Source organism: Diceros bicornis, chromosome 4 (assembly GCF_020826845.1).
Source record: "Diceros bicornis minor isolate mBicDic1 chromosome 4, mDicBic1.mat.cur, whole genome shotgun sequence".
In the NCBI taxonomy this organism is placed as follows: domain Eukaryota; kingdom Metazoa; phylum Chordata; class Mammalia; order Perissodactyla; family Rhinocerotidae; genus Diceros; species Diceros bicornis.
In genome coordinates this window covers 99,620,039-99,638,953 of record NC_080743.1, presented here as the reverse complement: position 1 = coordinate 99,638,953, position 18,915 = coordinate 99,620,039, and the positions used below count along the sequence as shown (strand labels likewise).

General features: G+C 45.1%; 1 protein-coding gene across 9 annotated transcripts in view; it reads left to right on the top strand.

Annotated features, from left to right (window-relative positions):
• SRGAP2 (SLIT-ROBO Rho GTPase activating protein 2) overlaps positions 1-18,915 on the top strand; it is a 240,341-nt gene that overhangs the window by 198,254 nt on the left and 23,172 nt on the right. For 8 of the 9 annotated variants that reach the window (XM_058540199.1, XM_058540198.1, XM_058540197.1 and 5 more), the window contains 6 exons: positions 803-830; positions 2,917-2,941; positions 5,833-5,893; positions 11,615-11,692; positions 12,629-12,763; positions 15,169-15,274. In XM_058540199.1, the coding sequence (XP_058396182.1) occupies positions 803-830; positions 2,917-2,941; positions 5,833-5,893; positions 11,615-11,692; positions 12,629-12,763; positions 15,169-15,274 (433 nt within the window). The remainder of the gene's footprint in view (positions 1-802; positions 831-2,916; positions 2,942-5,832; positions 5,894-11,614; positions 11,693-12,628; positions 12,764-15,168; positions 15,275-18,915) is intronic. The other variant, XM_058540193.1, reaches the window with a different exon arrangement.

Below are 18,915 nucleotides of genomic sequence, written 5' to 3'. Positions count from 1 at the left end.
TTATCTTTTTGTTGAGGTAACGTTGGTTTATACAACATTATAAATTTCAAGTGTACATCATTATATTTTTATTTCTGCATAGACTACATCATGTTACTTTAAGATTTTCAATTCCATTTTTTAAAGCTGGCTGTGACCCATTAAACTTAATATTAGGGCCCACTATTGGATTGAGAACCACGGTTTGATACCAATATCAACATTAAATCTCATTTTTCCCTTGCCACCCCAGCCCAACCTAGTAGAAGTTAGTATGAATCTAAAACTAGGACTCCCATATCTTCTCCCTCTTTTCCCCAAACAACTCCTACCTTCTTCCCCTGCCACCCTCAACCATGTGTGTGTATGTGTGTGTGTGTGTGTGTGTGTGTGTGTGTGTGTTCATATACTCAGGAGCAAGCAAGCTTGTCCCTCTCTCCCCACCACACATACACACCCAACATACACCAAAGAGATGCTGAATTTCATCTCCAGAAGGCTTCTAACAATTTGTTCTCTAAAATATGATCTGCCTTGCCATGGTTCCCCTACATCCACCCCTGTGTTCCCATTGGGAAGCAGAGCTGGTGCACCTAACGTTCAGGGACACTGGCAGCCCTGGACTGGGAACTAGCATCAAAACAGCACTTGCCCAGAAAGAGGCTCTGGGTGCTTCTCTTCTTTTCTGCCTGGAAGGCCATTCACGCTGTGATATTAGTGGCTCTCTAGGGAGACAGGCAGACGTGGTAATTCCTAGGAGCATGTCTCCCTCTTTCACCCCTTCTGCTTCAACATGTGCTTTTTGCCTTTGTTTTTCCAACAGGTCAGCGGACAGATTGCAGTCTGGCCAGGTAGGTGTGGCCTGGGACAGCCCTGGAAAGGGATGAAGAGAGGCTAGTGGGGTAGAGCCATCCCAGCCTGGGAAAGAGCCAAGGAGTTGAGCTGAAAGGGCATTCGATGACTTTGCGAAGGAGTGGCCTAGAGAAGGGGTTGCTGCCTTCTCTTTGCCTTGCTGACCCCATCTGGCCTCAAGTGGAAATGGGGTTTGCTGTGATTTAGGGAAAGGGCTGAACAGAACTGAGTGAAGGGGGTTATCATTTGCTAAAATAGTCCCAGAGACTCGCAAAAGCTATTACATTGCAAGGAAAAGAAATTCAGGGGCCGTCCTGGTGGTCTAGCGGTTGGGTTCACATGTTCCACTGCGGTGGCCTAGGGTTCATGGTTTCCGATCCTGGGCACAGACTACTCACTGCTTAGCAAGCCATGCTGAGGCGATGTCCCACATAGAAGAACTAGAAGGCCCTACAACTAGGATATACAACCATGTCCTGGGGCTTTGGGGAGAAAAAAGAAAAAGAGGAAGATTGGCAACAGATGTTACCTCAGGGCCTTCTTTTCAAAAAGAAGAAAAGAAGCACAGAAGTCATGTGACTTGATTTAAAAAAAAAAAAAGAAATGTTCAACTCTGGAGGATCCTGGTAACCTAACCTTAGCTGCTAGACTTCAGCATGTGGACTTTGAGAAGTCTCTGACCCAGAGAAGGAAGATCAGGAGATAGCATTTGACCTGAGATTTTTTTTATGCGTGGAAAAGATGACAGCCCCTAATTAGTGACTGTTGCTGGATAATGAAATAATACATTGCATTGACTTGCCAAACAGCATTGGTGGAAATCCTTGCCTGATGCATAAGTATGCAACCCTCCCAATCTTTCCCTGCCTTCCCCTCCCTCCACCACCCCAGGCAAATATTTTCCCTCCCAGTCATGGAGCTGCTATGAGAAAACTCTCGTGAGCTGGCGGAGAGCAAGGCATTCATTCAGCCAACAGTTCTCGGATGCCTAAAAATGTGCTGATTTAACTAGAGAAAGAGCTTTTTAATGGGCCGGACTCCTTAGAGACCCTGGGTTAGCCCATTATATCAACCACTTATATCTGCCAACACACACAATAATCATGAGGCCATTTACAATTATAGGCTCGTTGTTTAGAAATAGCTTCATTTGGCTTTCATCATTTTGTCATTGTGGATTACAATAAAGATCCCATTAATATGCCAGTATTCTTGACTGGAGGAACCAGGATAATGGAATTCTGTGGAATATATCTTCTTGGTGATAGTCTTAGTATAAGTTCACCTGCAGTGCTGTATCTGCAGAAGGCTCTATGGGAATGAAGAGAGCTAAGTTGAATTCCCTTATGCTGTGTTATTTCATTGTGACCTTGGGCCTCTCTTTTCCCCTCTCCAAACTCCACTTTCCTCATCTATAAGACAAGAAAGAGCATTGCATTAAATCCAAGGAACTCTGGGATTCCAAAAATGTTCCTCAGGAGTGGCCTGGTAGAAGAGACAGAGGGAGCCCCGTAGCCAGGCTCTGGTCCCTGCCTTCACTCAGACGGGGCAGCAGTGCCCTCCTTGCTTGGGGGATTGTGCCTCTGAGTCAGATTCCCTTGGAGAAAATGCTTCTGAGGCTCAACACAGGTTGAAAAGCCTTGACCTAGAAGATCGCCAAAGTTCCTTCCAATCTGGACATTCAACCTCTAAATTTCAGGAAAATTGTTCTCTCTCTTTTCCTTAAGGATTTCCAAGTGAGAAAACTGTAGCTTCCTTTGGTGTTTACTAGTGTCTCCTTGCAAAGAGAAACATCTTCTTATTGTCAACCCAAATATATTTTACTGCAAATTGAACAAATTCCCTCCTATTCTAATTTTGAATGGTGACAGACATTAAAAACAGAGACCTCTGTGCTTTTGTGAAAAGGGCTTTATTGGGCTTTATTTGGAAAGTAACTTAATAAGTCTCTTAGGCATTTCTGGGACTGAGCTGAATAACTTGACTTTTTTCATTAACAACCATCAGATTGTTTTTAATCCCATTTTCTCCTTTTCCTTCCTGTTGCTGGATCGGTCCTCTCTGATTCGGTGGGGTCAACCACAGGCGTAGCTCAACCGTGAGGAAGCAGGTAAGGGCCCAGCAAGAGCCAGGCTGGTCTGGTGTGAAATTATACATCCCACAAACATTTGTGGAACTCCTCTGTGGGCAAGACAGACACCTTTCTGACTTCATGCCTGTGTTTGGAATGTACCGTTTGGTCACAGAAAATTTCATATTGTGTCAACTTCATTGATTTAGCTTCTTTAGCTCAAGTTGCCGTGGTCTCTCGGACTTGTTGCTCTCCTCTCTAGTCATTTACCCTCTTACATACTAGAGATTTGGTTTGACTGTGGCAGATTGTGCCAGAACTGCCTTTGGCGTCACTTCTCTAGGAGACACGAAAGAGGCCTCACACTTTGTGTGTATCTACCAGCATGTCAGTAACTCGCAGCGGTTACTGGACCAGGCACTCTTGCTTTAAGTTTTCAGATTTTTATTTGTTTCTTTCTAGTGGTGTAGTCATCCCAGATGCATTTCTAAGACATGCTAAAAATGCAAAGATCAGTGTCGTCTAGGAATGATAGGCAAGAGAAGTTGAACTTTGCAATTTTCTGCATGATCTTCAGTGTTGTATTACAACCTGACACTGGGCAGCCAGCTATCATTACCCATATTAGGAGGGATCTTAGAGAGCAGTGGCATGGATGATCCTTGTCAATGGATAATCTAAATAGCAGTTGTGCTTGTTTAAAAAACATTAATTGAAATATTTTTTGCAGTAGCAAATTTGACTTTCTAATTACACTTTATGGCAAATACTGCAATGATTTTGTATCCCCTAAGCTCATACCAGCTATGCAGTAGGCAGTTAGCAGGGAGGAGGTGGAGAGATCTCAGAAATGTCTTGTGTCTGTCTACTCAGAGGAAAGCTGATTCAGGCTTTAAAAAGTCATTTTGAGTAATTCACAGTGGCTGTAGCCACAGGGAGGTAATCGAATGTACGGGGCACATGGTTTCTGTGGTATCAGCAGCCCCAGTAGGGTCTTCAGCCGATCTGACTGCTCCAGCTGGCTGGGCAGTCCGGCTGGGGAACTCGGATGACAGCCTTCACTTGTCTAGCTTTGCTGTTACTATTTTTTTTCCCCTTCCTACTTTGGATCTCATTTTAATGAGAACACCGTCAGATGCAATTACACGTTTTTTAAATTATAAAAATTTCATTGCAGCTCTCCTTCCTCTTATCTCTCTATTTCTTCTTCCCCTTTCTCCCATAATTTCTTTTAAAACTAGAGAGGAATGGAGTGCCTCCCAGGGATAACTTATTGCATTGAAAATTAATAGGTGGAGGGCCGGCCCCTTGGCTTGGCGGTTAAGTGCCAGCGCTCCGCTGCTGGCGGCCCGGGTTCGGATCCCAGGCGAGCACCGACGCACCGCTTCTCCGGCCATGCTGAGGCCACGTCCCACATACAGCAACTAGAAGGATGTGCAGCTATGACATATGACTATCTACTGGGGCTTTGGGGGAATAAAAATAAATAAATAAAATTTAAAAAAGAGAAAAAAAAAGAAAATTAATAGGTGGATATGTTAAAGAGAGAACAAATCTGTTTTCCCTTCAACACTAAGAGCAAGATTGTACTTGAAGTTTGTTCCTTTCAGTTCCTGGACTGAAACTGGGCCTCCTGCTTACAGAAGGAGCATATGTCCTATGTCCGAGGGTTTCACAGCCTCCACTCTGGCTGCAGGAGTGCCAGAGACCACAGTTTGGCAGGTGGTATGCGCCCCTGGTTGGGCTCACCATAGGAGGAGAGGGGCCACCCATCTGGTTTGCTTCCTGCTGCACCTAAGCAGTTTCAGGCAAAGCATATTTGCTTGGTGCTAAATTTGCGTAAGAGTTCCAGGCTACACCAAAAACCCCAATGAAATAAAGCCCTTGCTCTTCTGCTGCTGCCCCAGTTTCTCTCCAGCAGCTCCAGTCTAATGGTGGATCAGTAAAGAGTTTTCCTAAGATGGTCAAGAGGGTAAATAGTATGTAATTTGGAAGATGAGTAATCTTGTGTATGTAACCTGGAGATAAATAGTCATTTATTTGTTTGTTCGTTTATAGCAAATCAGCCAAACAAGAGGAAAAATCTGATAGCTTTTGTTTTTGAGAGTCCCTAATGGGTTCTGGTCATTTTTGACCGTAGCAAAGATTAGGTTCAAACCCTTCCAGACTTTTCTTCAAAAGGAGACGCCTCAACTGCTGCTTCCAAGCTTTCCCTGCTCCCTTCAAGCCCAGCATTTTCTCTTTCCTATTACTTGCATATCTTCTCTGCCGGCCCTGCTTTCTCCATTCCTCTAAATTTACACATTTCCCCAAGGCTTGGTCCTCTTTGACTTCTCTCCATATTCTCTCCCTTGTCACCTCTGTTTCCTTAGATGAATCTTTCTCTCCATCCCTAAGTGTCCATTTGTTCTGTAATGCTGTCATTCTGAGTCTTTGGCTCTAACTCCTAAGTGATTGGGTGGACATTGATGCTTGCAAGTTGAGACAGCACCTCCCACCCTCAGCATCAATCTGCTCACCTTCCCCACCACATCTTAACTGCCTTAGCACCTCCTCTGACTTCTCTATTTCTCTTAATGGGGACCATCCATTCCTCACAGTCCCTGAAGCCCCAAATCTTAGCTTTGAGACCTCTTTTTTTTTTTCTCATTATCTACATGTAATCAGTTGTCAAGACTTGTATTTTCTCCCTTGGTGAAAACAGAAACCTAACAAATGTAACAGAGATCAGTACCTGGACGTGCTGAACTTGGCATCTGTGTGGCATTCCAAGTGGATGGTTGTGTGTGTGCTCTGGAGCTTGGAGGGCAGGCCTGATGCTTCTCTGTGGACTGACCGCTGATAGTCCCACACAGTTTGGCCCATTTTCTCTGACCCAGGCCTATTTCTGTTTAAAGATTCTAATATTGTGTTTCTATTCGGCTTTTCAGGATTCCAGCCAGGCAATTCCTCTGGTGGTAGAAAGCTGTATCCGGTTTATCAGCAGACACGGTAAGCAGGATTAGAGCCTTGCCCATATTTGTGCAAAGCTGGGAAGCACTTCCAGGAATTCTTTGTAGAGTAAGAATAGAGATTGACTTCCCGTCCTGACATTCTCAGAAAAGGAATAAAATCTTATTTGTTCACATAATGTTTCCTACTTCAGAATGGCCACACCTAGACATTGAGAGAAAGACATCATATGTTTTGACCCAAAATGCCTCAGCCACTTACCACACTCCCTGTTCCAGCTTGAGAGTGAGTTTTAAATTACAGCTGTTATGTGAGTAAGTCCAGCTGGTATGATTCGGTGACGGTAGTTTCACCATTACTCACCGTCTTTGCACGTGTCGGTATCTCCACTGCACAGCCTGGACCGTTATGTCACATTGGCTTTCTGCATCAGACTGCTCTGAAAACAACTCCTTTTGAAATTTTGCGTTGATTCCTAATAATATTCAGTTTTTGTTCCGGTTTGGTCTCACCCGATACAGCGTCACCAAGAGCTCAGTTAGTGGCTGGTCTAATGTTGTAGCCAACGTTTGAGGTACTGCGGGGGCTGGCTCCTTCCCAGCCTAAGTCAGATCATGCTAGCTTCTGCTTGGATGCAGCTGAATCTCATAAACTCCATTCCTCACCAGCTCCTAGGCTGCTTGGACAGAGTTTAGGGATAGAGTTGAATTGCCAAAGAATCGATCTTCCAAGTGTAAGAGTGTTTAGAAAGCGCACATATCTGAGCTAGCACCATAAAGATTTATTTCTAGGAACTGGGCGTCAGAAATTGTTTTTAGGTGCTGTCCTGTCTAGTTCTAGGAAGAGGGACAGAATGACCTTCTTGGAGCTGAGGAGGTATGTAGATGATTGCTGGTCTTAACTCAGAGGCAGCCATTCTCTCTCCCTTCCTCACCTTCCTCTCCCCTGGTAAACTGGGACATTGCTTGGGTTCATTTTTGAAATAGTAATTATTTTAGCATGGTTACGACTTATTCTCATCAGCTACAGTTTTTTCATCTTATCTCTATTCATTTGAAGTAACAGCACTGTATATCATTATTGAACAGTCAACAGAAATTTATCAAGCCTCTGATCAGTGCTGGGCCCCATGCATTGCCAAACAGGAAAACAAAAACAGGGTAATACACTGTTCCTGTCTTTACCTGGTTTTATGATACAGTTGGGAGAAAATAAATAAGCAACTGAAAGTTAAATAAAAAGAGATAAGCTATAGTAGTTCAGAATAGCAGTGTATGAAATTTCACAAGATAGTAATGATTAATGGTCAAGCAGTTGGCAAAGATAAGTCCAAACTGAGTTCGGGGAAGAAGTGTTATGTGTGTCTAAAGGACAATAGGAAGAAGAGAGTCTGAACTCCTGTTCTTTCATCCGTGCATTCCATTCATTCATTCATTCAACAAATATATTTATATTGATTGCTCATTATGTGCCAAGAAAAAGTTCCTATCTTCACGAACCTTATATTCTACTAAAAGGCAGATAGAACAGACGATCAGTGGATCAGTCGATAAATAAACAAATTAATGTATATTATGTCAAGTGTCGGTGAGTGTCATGAAGAAAATTAAGCAAGGTGAGCAGATGGAGAATGGAGAGGGGACACTGTTCTAGGTGGGTTGTTCAGGGAAAAGGCCTTAGGTCGCCTAAGAAGGTGACATTTGAGCAGAGTCCTAAAGGACACGAGGGAGTGAGCCACATAGGTCTCTGGGGAGGAGTGTTTTTGGAAGAGGGAACATCAAGTGCAGAGAACCTTGGCATATGCAAGAACTAGCACACAGGAGGCCATTGTGGCCGGAGCAGAGTGAGTGAAGAGGAGAGTGGTGGGAGATGAAGCCAGAAGCCAGACTTTTAGGGCCTCGTCAGCTAAGATAGGAGTTTGGATTTTATTCTGAGTGGGTTGGGAAGCTGTTGGAGAATTTTCAAGAGGAAGTCATCTTGTTAAAGGATCCCAGGCTGCTGTATGGAGCTAAGACTACAGGAGGAAACAAGAGGCTACTGCAGTAGCCCAGGGAAGACACAACAGTGGCCTGAACCAGGGTGTTAGCTGTGGAGGAGCTGAGAAGTGCATTGGGTTCCGGATGTTGTGGCTTGAATGTCCCTGTCCCTGCCCCTGTACAGGCACAGTGCATGAGGAGACAAAAACTGAGTGCATTTCTGTGGTGAGGCTCTGGGGAAATAGGTATGCTCACATATTGCTGATGGTAATGCCAACCAGTACGATCCTTTTGGAGGGGAATTAGGCAATATCTAACAAAACTATGTATGTGCTTATCTTCTGATCCAGCAATCTTTCTAGGAATTTATCCTGAAGATACACCACCAACAGTGTAAAAATACATATGTACAGGGTTATTTTTTGCAGCCCCCACTTGTAACTGCAAAGTATTAGAAACAACCTAAATGCCCATACATTGAAGAACAGATGAATAAACTATGTATATCCACACAATGGAATACTATGCAGCTACCAAAAAAGAATGAGGAGGATCTCCATGAAATGACATGGAGAGATTTCCAAGATATATTGTCAAGTGAAAAAAAGCAAAATGCAAAAGAGTATCTGGAGCATGCTACCTTTCATGTAAGAAAGAAAAAGATATAAAAATATACATGTGTGTGCTCACTTCTGCAAGAAGAAATGCAGGACGGGTGAATCCAGAAACCAGTATTTGGTTGGTTATCTACAGGGGATGGGTGGAAAAGGGTGAAGAGAATGGGGGAATGGGAAATGGGAGGGAAGTGACATTCTCAGAATATTCCTTTTCGTGTAATTTTGACTTTTAGAACTACATTCGTGTTTCTCATACTCAAAAGATAAATGAACAAATAAATCAAACAAGGATATGACTAAAACCCAAAGTGGAATACAAACAGTAACAAATAAACCTAACTGTATTACAAATGAATAACGTAACCACCCTGAAGTGCCCAGGAAGAAAATAACTAATCTGAGGAAAATAGTATTTTGATTATATACTGTAAGTCTAAAGACAAAAAGAACTGTAAACAAATATTGTACAGTAGTTGGTAATTTGTTTATCACAGGGATATGGGGTAGCAATTCTGAAGCCATTTTATATGTATTCTAGGATTGAACAAATAAACATATTGTTGATTTAAAGGAAAAAAACAATACATAGGAGCCATTCAAAAAACATTTGTTCAGCTAAATTGAACTTTTTTCCCACGTAGGCACTCAAGGCCTTCCTGAACTCCCTAAAAGTTATGGTCGAAATTTTTGCGTACATGCATGTAATGGAGATAGGGCCATCACTTTTGTCAGTCCCAGAAGGGTCTGTGGCCCACCAACTGCTGGAATTTGCACATCTTTACTTTCTTCGTGTCCCCTGGGAGGTAGATATTATAGTCCCCATTATAGAGATAAAAGCTGGGGCTCGTCTGTAAGTGTGGATCATGGTGATCCAGGAAGGCTTAAAGGAGGAGAAGGGACGTGAGGAACAACTGAGACTGAATCAGGATGGAAAAACCCCACCATTTTCATGAGAATGAGAGCAAAGTAATGTGAGCAGGAGGTGGTGGTGTAGCAATCATTTCAAGAATTCTCTAGGAGAACGACTCTTGGCAACAGCTGGATCCTGCACAAAATGGAAGGTTTTGTGCCATTTCCAAATGACTTATCCAAGTCTGAGTGGTTTTATACTTTTATGTTAGTGTGCACTAAGAAAAAGTAAAAAAGGTCATGAATGTGTCAGGTTGGTGATGTGAGGCCTTCACTGCATTGTAATAGAAAGCTAACTGCTGTTCCCCTTTACTTTCTGGAAACTGACCATTTTCTACTTTCAGAATCATCGGATTAGACAGTCTAAAGATTCTGTCTGTTGAGCAAGAACACATAGTGGTCCCTCTAAAGCATAGGGTCTCAAGGAGAAGTGGAAACCAGACCAGAACGGGCCTCCGTGTGTCTCAGGCCTGCTGCCTGGCTTCCAATAAGCCGCCTCTGGTCTTGGGCCCATGGGCCAAGGCAGCTTTTCCTTGATGATCTAATCTCCCAAAAAGTATTGAAAAGATCCTCTCTCAGCAAGTTGTTGGCTTCACCAACAATGAGTAGAACATACTGCGTAGCCTGGTCCCTGACATGACATTTCCTTATACTGTAATATAATAACTGTGTTTTTGACAAGTCACTAGGTATGTGACTGTTTCTATCAGAACCCTTACTGTTTACATCTGTGTTAAAATGACATTATCTGGCTGTTACATCCCATTGGTAACTAATATGTTACTATTACATCGGTACTCTTGGGGTTTTAACATTGCCTACCATTCTGTGAGGAATATTCTGGAGATTCCCTTAGAGGAGCAGACAGTGTAAGTCCTGTTACAAGCCAGGTAATTAAATTCCCCCTGCTTACTTCTTAATATTGGATACTTCAGTTGGATTCAGGATTTCAGTCCTGGCCTGTGTGGTTTACCTTCAAAAGTGTAGCTGATAGAATCCAGTCACCCCCTCACTGAGAGTGTAGCCCTAAAACAGTGGGCAAAACGTAGTATTATTCTTGTTTGTTTTCCTAAAAAGAAATTTGTTTGAGATTTCTCTGACATATCTAAGATTATGCCATAACAGAGGGGCTTTGACAGTATTCCCAAGATTGAGGAGGCTGGGCAGGCTGGATGTGAGTCAAGATGCTGGTTCAGTCCAACCCCCAGGCCCAGCACTAATGACATGCTTCCCCGATCCCTTCCCCGTTTTGCAGTTGCATGTTTGGTGCACTCCGTAAGCCATATCCACGTTCAGACCAACAAATGGGTTCCCGCGCTCTCTGTACTTTCACTCCAGGTGGCCCCACAAGCCTGGTGTTGAGGAATGAGTACACGATTGCACGCAGAAGGCCTGGGTTTGCATCCTGGCTCTGGTTCTTATCACCTGTATAACCTAAGGCTGGTCACCACTCATCAATCCCTTCATCTAGAAAATGGGCGTGCTGGTAACCCCACCTTACATGGCTATTGTGAGGATCAGTTGATTTATTTATATGAAAGCATTTCTTAGCAGCAGTCACCACACATGCATTGTTTTGTGATGATTATTTCTACTCTAACAAAACCAAGAAAACAAAGTTTTCATGCACATTATCATACTGTAACATTCATGCGTGTTTTCCTTTTGAGTTAAGCTGCAGTCAAGGACCAGTGGCCAGCACAGTGTCTGGCAGCAATGTCTGTTGACAGATCACTTGTCTTTTCATGTCCTCTCTTTTCCCTAAGTTTTCAACGTATTGTGCCCTAGAATAGCCAAACAGTGTTAGAACAGCTAAAGCAATAATTATGATCTCAGACCTTGTGAAACTCCTCCAGTGGTATCTAATGGCTTGCGTGCCATGCCCCTGGTTACCATTCCTGACCCTGGGTGATAAAAAGGTACCAAGGGTCACTTTCCCACTTTGCAGATGGGAACAGCGAGGCAAAGGCCGGGGAAGGAACCTGCCTCACAGTCTCCCTCGGAATCAGAAATGGGGCAGGTGTAGACATCTCTTCCCTTAAGTCTCTAACTCAGTGCTTTCTTTGGGCTAATGCCTCATATCCATTCCAATAACTTTTCTGACATCCTTGCACATGCTTTCTCCTCTGGCCTGAAGAAGAGAGACAGGATGCTTAATATACACACAGGCTGGGGGACATAGACATTCAACTAAGCTTGGAGCTGTGGTTGTGAGTTTGCTTTTTCTTCTCCATGATCACTTTTCCCTGTCTTTCCAGGACTACAGCATGAGGGAATTTTCCGGGTATCAGGATCCCAGGTGGAAGTGAATGACATCAAAAACGCCTTTGAGAGAGGTGAGGAACTTTGAGAGAGGTGAGGAAACAGCCTAGAAGATAAGAGCAAACATTGGCCAGCCCCCTGGGATATCGGCTCCACCCTTTCTGCCCTGAGAGGTGCCCAGAGCTTAGCAAGCCAGCTTGCCTCCCTCTTCAGCCTGGCACCTGCTCTCTTGTAGACCTGTGCAGAGAGGTGCCAGGGCACATCCCGGCTCCCTCCTTCTCAGCCCCATTCATCCTGCCTCTCTCCTGCGGGTGATCTGCCGAAACCCAAGAAGTTAACTATGATATCTGGGTGCTTTATGGCTTCATCCAGAACCCTTGGTGGCAGTTAGTAGCAAGGCTAATGCGCCTGTTCATCGTAGCCCATTTATTATCTTGTGGGCTGTTAAGGTAATGGGCAAGCTTTGGCAATTTCCGTCACTGTAATGGATATATATAGTTTCAATTTGAGGTTGGTCCTATCATTAAATCTAATTACGTCTGATATGAAATTTTCCATGGGGAGCTCCGGCATGATTGTTCTCCTTAAGTAGGTGTCCTTTGTTGCAGGCCAGGAGGAGTGAGAGCTAGTCAGAGGGACTGGCCTCTCTGGCCTCATTTTCCTCCCCCAGGGGCTCAATCCAAGCCTGGTTTCATGATTCTTGTGAGAGCTGGTTGCTATGTCCCATCTCCAGCCCATAGGGAATGTCCCTGAGCTAGTCTGGCACAAACAAATTTATGCTAATGGACTCTTGTGCCCCTCCTCTGGCCCCAGGACACCTGTACCTGAGCAGTCTTTGCTTTATCTCATGCCTGGTCTGCCCCTCTCGTGGCTACCATGCTGGGTAGAGAGCTGATGCACTACGCTGAGGACTTGAATAGGTCACCCCTTCCCCACCACCTTTGCTTCATCGTATGTGTTTTTGCCTCTCTGACTCTCTCTTCCTTTTTTGGGGGGTTGCTTATCCTCAGGAGAGGACCCCCTGGCTGGGGACCAGAATGACCATGACATGGACTCCATAGCCGGTGTCCTGAAGCTTTACTTCCGGGGGCTGGAACACCCTCTCTTCCCCAAGGACATCTTCCATGACTTGATGGCCTGCGTCAGTAAGTACCATCCTGGCCTCAGACTGGCTTTTGGGACAGAGCACCTTTAGCAACAGATAAGAAAATTCCACAGGGTCTTTTATTCTCATGAGCTATTTTTTGTTGTTGTTATTGCAGTAACATTGGTTTATAACAGTATATAAATTTCAGGTGTACATCATTATATTTCAATTTCTGTATAGATTACATCATGTTCACCACCCAAAGATTAATTACAATCCATCACCACACACATGTGCCTGATCACCCCTTTCGCCCCCCTCCCTTTCCCCTTCCTCTCTGGTAACCACCAGTCCAATCTCTGTCTCTATTTCGCTTAGCGTAATACCCTGTGTCCATCCCCGTTGTCACAAATGGCAGGATTTCATCATTTCTTACGGCTGAGTAGTATTCCGTTGTGTGTATATACCATGTCTTTTTTATCCATTTGTCCCTTAATGGGCGGTTAGGTTGCTTCCAAGTCTTGGCTATTGTGAATAATGCTTAGGATTGCTCCCAGCCGGCCATGAAGCACCATGGCTTGTGAAGATGCCTTTTTTTTCTCTCTGGAAAGGAATTTCTGCCTCTTCCACCTCAGTCAGGACTGTCCCTTGTGGAGGTTCTTTTTATCCAGTTTTCAGTTCTCTCTCAGGGGTAATTGTTTCAAGAGTAGTTGTAAATTTGTTGTGTCCATGCGAGGAAGTGAGTTCAGAGTCCACCTATGCCGCCATCTTGACACCTCCTCTCATGAGCTTTTCAGTATTGTTTTCCATTTTTCCTTTTCCCCAGTGAAGTTCCTCCTCCTCATCCTCACTCCTTCATCCCCTGGTGGGGGAGGAGGAAGAATGACTTTTTAGGACCACAAGTCAGTCATCCTGGCTTTTTTCTTTCTGATTTGCCTTAAACTCCTTTGGTTTACTGGGCTTTATCTTTCTTCAGTAAAATACATTTGTATCCATATGGCAGACTCAGTCCTTTTCAGCTATTGGAAGCTTATACATTAGTGCTTGTGCTTTTCATGATACAAAGGGAACAGCATAGGTGCTGCAAATATTTCCTGCTTGCCGCTTTAAACATGGCATGGCTTCCCTCTAGACGTGCTAATATGTGTTCTAGGAATGAAAGCCCTCTGCACATTTAAAAGGAGCAATAGGATATTTTCCCAGACAAACATATAGTCTCTACTTCATCCTTCTTAGGGGTTCTCTGCCTCTTACTCTAAAATTTGGGTCTTGAAAAGCTATTCTTGGCCATTTAGTTTAGATTATTATGGTGGAACATCCTTCATTTGTTTTCCATGAAAAACAATCCATGGAAACTTGGATTAATACCAGGTCATCCTGGAAGCGGACCCCACTGGAATGATGGCTCCAGAGGCTAGAGAAGGCAGTGCCTTTGAAGTGGAGAAAAGATCCTTCTTCCCAGATCAACCAGAGTCTTCATGCCCCCTGAGTTTCCAGTTTGACTCAGTATATGCCCTGACCACTGTCTCTCTCTGTTATTCTAAAAGAGAAAGACCCCACAACATTCAGAAAGCTCTCATGTTTTATTTGTTGACCTGCTATTTGTGGGAGTCTAGTGGAAATAAGTTCTGTGATGATTAAATATATGCATCCCTCGTGTCTTCGTGTCTTTTTCCAGGCCTGGGCCTAGGTAGAACATCTTAGTGGACTGGGGCTACCAAGACAGGACAAGATACCTTGGCTTCCCAATTCTTCCCTTGAGATGTGCTCTTTATCTACTGCTTCCCATTTCTTTTTCACATAAATGCACTCGTAGAAAATGACAGTATCCACCTGGGACACCGTTGAAGTGAGGAGGCTGGCCATGATGGAGGCCACCAGTCTAGGGCTGTACCTGTGATTAATCTGTCCGCAGCACAAGAGTGATATCTTCTCCCCTGATATCACTACTTACACAAGGGCCTGCTATTTCTTGCCTTTGGCCACATTCTACTCATCCCCACTGCAGATAAGGGAGGGGAGAAGATAAGCCAGATTTACCCAGAGGGTGAGGTGACACACATGTAGAGCAGGCAGGACAGGACCTGCACAGCCTCCCCACATGTAGTCCCTCCAAGGTTGGGTGTCGAGCAGTCATAGCGGGTTTATGGACAGCTCCTTATCTGTGGTTGTTTTAATAAGAGGGTGGTAGGTGCTGTAGGGAAGATCTCCAACCCCATCTGTGCCCAAGAAGCATACACCTGAAGTCCTGCCTCAGGAAGTGTCTGGAGCCCAGCATGTGCCCTATCGCAGCAGCCCCGCCCCAAGGAGCCACAGGGATGGAACTCCTTACACTGCACCACTGCTTGTGGGCTTGACCTGGCCTCTCTCTGTGTTACACCTACCAGTAGGAAGGACCTTCTTACCATTGCTCTCTGGGATCTCAGGCACAGTGGAGGATAACGCATGGCTTTCTTCTTTCAGCAGTGGACAACCTGCAGGAGAGAGCTCTGCATATCCGAAAGGTCCTCCTGGTCCTGCCCAAAACCACTCTGATCATCATGAGATACCTCTTTGCCTTCCTCAATCAGTGAGTAGACTTCCCAGTGAGCAGCTGGGTCGGGCCTTGGCTTTGGGCCCTGGAAGTTTACATAGGGACCTTTTACATACGGACCTGTATTGATACATCCAGCCCAACAAATATTGATTGAATACCTACCATGTGCTGGGCACAGCTGTCGGCTGTAAGAATGCATTGCGAAATAAGAGACAAAAGCCCTGCTATCATTTAGCTCACATTCTAGGGTAGGAGACAGATAACACATATGTCAGATGGTAATAAGTGCTGAGAAGAAAAATAAAGAAGTGTAGTTAAGAGATAGAGTGCAGGGGTCTGAATGGGGCGGGGATGAAAGGGGGAGAGCCCCTGGAGAGGGGTGGTCCGCAGAGGCCCCTCTGAGGAGACAGTCCCCAAGCAGCAGCCTCAATGAAGTGGAGGAAGGAGACACAGGAATGTTCACGACCATCGAGCCCTGAGAGTCATGGTGATAATGGGTTTGGATTTGGGAAGCCATTGGAAGATTTTAAGCAGAAGAGTGTTGTGATCTGATCTATATATTTATTTTAAAACCTACCAACTGCTTTGTGGAGAAGTTACTGTAGAAGGCTGTGAAGAGAAGCAGGGAGACCTCCTCAGAGGTTATTTTGTGGTCATGGTCAGGGGTGTTGGTGACTTAGACTGGAGAGGTAATGATGGAGGGTGGTGAGGAGCGGTCAGGTTTGGGATCTATTTTGAACATAGCATTGACAGAATTTGCCGATGGAGAGAATGTAGAGTGTGAGGAAAGAGAGAAATTCTAAATTTTTGACAGGAGCAACAGGGAAGTAGTGATGCCATTTATGGAGTTGGGGGAGACAAGATCTGGAAGAAGGAATCAAGAGAAGGTGCTGATGTAAGCATGTTAACTTGAGGTACCTGTTAGGCTTCTAAGTGGAGATTCTAAGCAGGCAGCTGAACATGGGAATCTGCCACTCAGGAGAAACCTGGAGTGGAGATGTCAGTAGGGAGTCACCGTGTATTGGTGGTATTTGGCTGATCACCCAGGGAGTGAGTGTACCTAGAAGAGAGGTCTGAGGACCAGAGGGGCCTTGGGCTTGGACACGGCATTAGGCATTTCTTCCTGACCAGGCAGTGTGTCCTTGCCCAGGGCAGGCATTGGAGTCCTCCCGTGCCAGCAAAGGCAACAAGCAAGGACGTGTGGTACTTCTCCTCTCGGGCCCTCTGTTTCATTCGCTGCAGCATCTCCTTTGACATCCTAGACATCCTAGAGGTTATAAATGGGCAGCCTGAGGGCCAGGTAAGGCCCATCAGTGTGTTTCCTTTCAGCCCCACTGTGTCTTGAAAACATTGAAACATTTAAATGTTGGAGGATATTATTTAAAAACGTCTAGATTTCTAGCTTCTCTTGAAAACATTGTTAGATCTGGCAGTACTAGATCTGCATGCCCACGTGGCAGCAGTTCTTTGTGGAGTGAGGGCTGCTGCCCGGATGAGGCTGCCAGGCACTCCCCAGTTCACCAGAGTCCCAGCCCTCCCGCTACTCCCCTGGGCCAAGGCTAGATTCAGTTGCCATTAATCGTCCCTCTTGCTTTATGGTTTTTCATATAGTGGAGAAACGTTTCTCTAGATCCATGAATCTATCAAAAGAGAGAAAACAAAAATTAGACCAAGGGGATAGGGTGTTTTAGCACATATTTCTTTGTGAAAATTTAGAGTCTTCCTAGTTAGCTGGGTCTCTATGTCAAAGGAATACAAGATTAGATGCCACCTCATAAGCCTCAGCTTGCTTACAAATTCATAAGCCTGGCCCTGTGGGCGTCTGAGTTAGCGGCCCCTGCCTGACACCTTTCAAGGGCACCCACACCATCCTTCAGCCCTGTTGCTGTCCCTGCAGAGCAACGGAGAGTCGTGGCTCTGCAACCTGCTGCCTCCACGTGGCTGTGTCTGCACCATTCATTAGCCAAGCCCTGACTCAGCACCACAACTGCCTTTGAGTTCAGAACCCCTCCTGACTCACACAGGGTGTTCACCTGCTGCCTGGCTTAGACTGACAGAAACGGAAACTCTGGTAATGACTCTCGAGTCAGTCAGTCCCCTCGGTGCCGCCAGTCCTTGTTGCTCCTCGTTGACCAATACCTGCCCTCAAAGTTAGCCTGGTCTGCTCCCCCAGAGCAAGGAGGCATGACAGTGGGGGGTAAACAGGTGGGGGAGCAGGGGGGTCCTGGGGTGAGTGTGTGTGTATGAGTACAATGGCCTCATTCTCCTCCCCACATTTTCTTCCTGCTTAAAGGAGTGGGGAGCTTGCAGGAGGGGAGAAACGATAAAGTCAGCATCACAGAGAGCTGGAGATAGTGGCCACTGTTGCAGGAAACCTGGGACTTTCACCAATTCAAATGTTTACTTTTGTTTTACTTTTTTTTTCTGGTTAAAAAAAGATTAATTTGCTCATGAAAGTATTTCACTGAAACGGTACAGCATTATTAACCACAGTGTTTCCTAAAACAATAAATGGAATGCAGGAGACAGGTGATAGAGAAGACCACCTCCATGGGAGGATGACAACTGGTAAGTGTGCAGTTACCCATAGGTGTAGCAATAGTTGGCAGGTAGTTCCTGATAGAGACTCTGCCTGGGCCCAGACTTTCAAGCCCCTTCTCCTTTATTGTTCTGTGTCCTGGGCTGGGGTTGGGGGAGTTGGGAGAGGTGTACTTTATTTCTGGCTAAAGTCTTTTTCTTGGGTTGTACACATCCTCAATCTCAGGATATATATTTATGTTAGTCCAGCAGGCCTTGTTAATTATTAACTTTATCCTTTCTTAGCATCTCCGTTAATTATCTATTGCTGTGTAACAAAATACACTAAAACTTAGCAACTTAAAACAATAAGCGTTTATTATTATGTCAGTTTGTGTGGGTCAAGAATCCAAGTGCAGCTTAACTGGAGGCCTCTGGCTCCAGGCCTCATGGGGTTGAAGTGAGGGTGTTGGGCGTAGGGCTGCTGTCTCTTCTGAAGGCTTGACTGGGGGAGGGTTCACTTCCAAGCTCTCTTATGTAGTGCTGGCGGGATTCAGTTCCCTGCCGGTTGTTGGACTGAGGATCTCCATTCCTGGCTGACTGTTGGCCACGGGCCTCCCTGTTGTTCACCACGTGGGCCTCACCGTAGAGCTACTCACAGCATGGCGGCTGGCTTCTCTCCAAACAAGTGAGTGAGAGAGCTCCCAAGACGGAAGCCACAGTCTTTTGTAACCTGATCTCAGAAGTGATGTCCCATTACTTCTGCCACGTTCCATTCACTAGAAGTGTGTCACTAAATCTAGCCCACACTCAAAGGGAGAGATTTCCTTTCTCAGGTCAGGGTGTAAATACCAGTAGGCAGAGACCATGGAGTTCATTTTAGAGGCTGCTTACCACAGCATCTGTACTACACTGCAGTAGGCAGCTCCCCCTCACTGCAGCTGACTCTACTGCTTGCCTTTTGAAACCTGATTTCTTCAGATGTCAAACAATATACTCTTCTAGTCTCTTGCTAATCAAGTGAGATCCACAGACCAGCAGCATCAGCATCATTTGGGAGATTGTTAGAAATGCAGAATCTCAGCCCCTCCCAAGGCCTATGAATCAGAATCTGTATTTTCACAAGGTCCCCTCATGAGTCACACGCACGTGAAAGT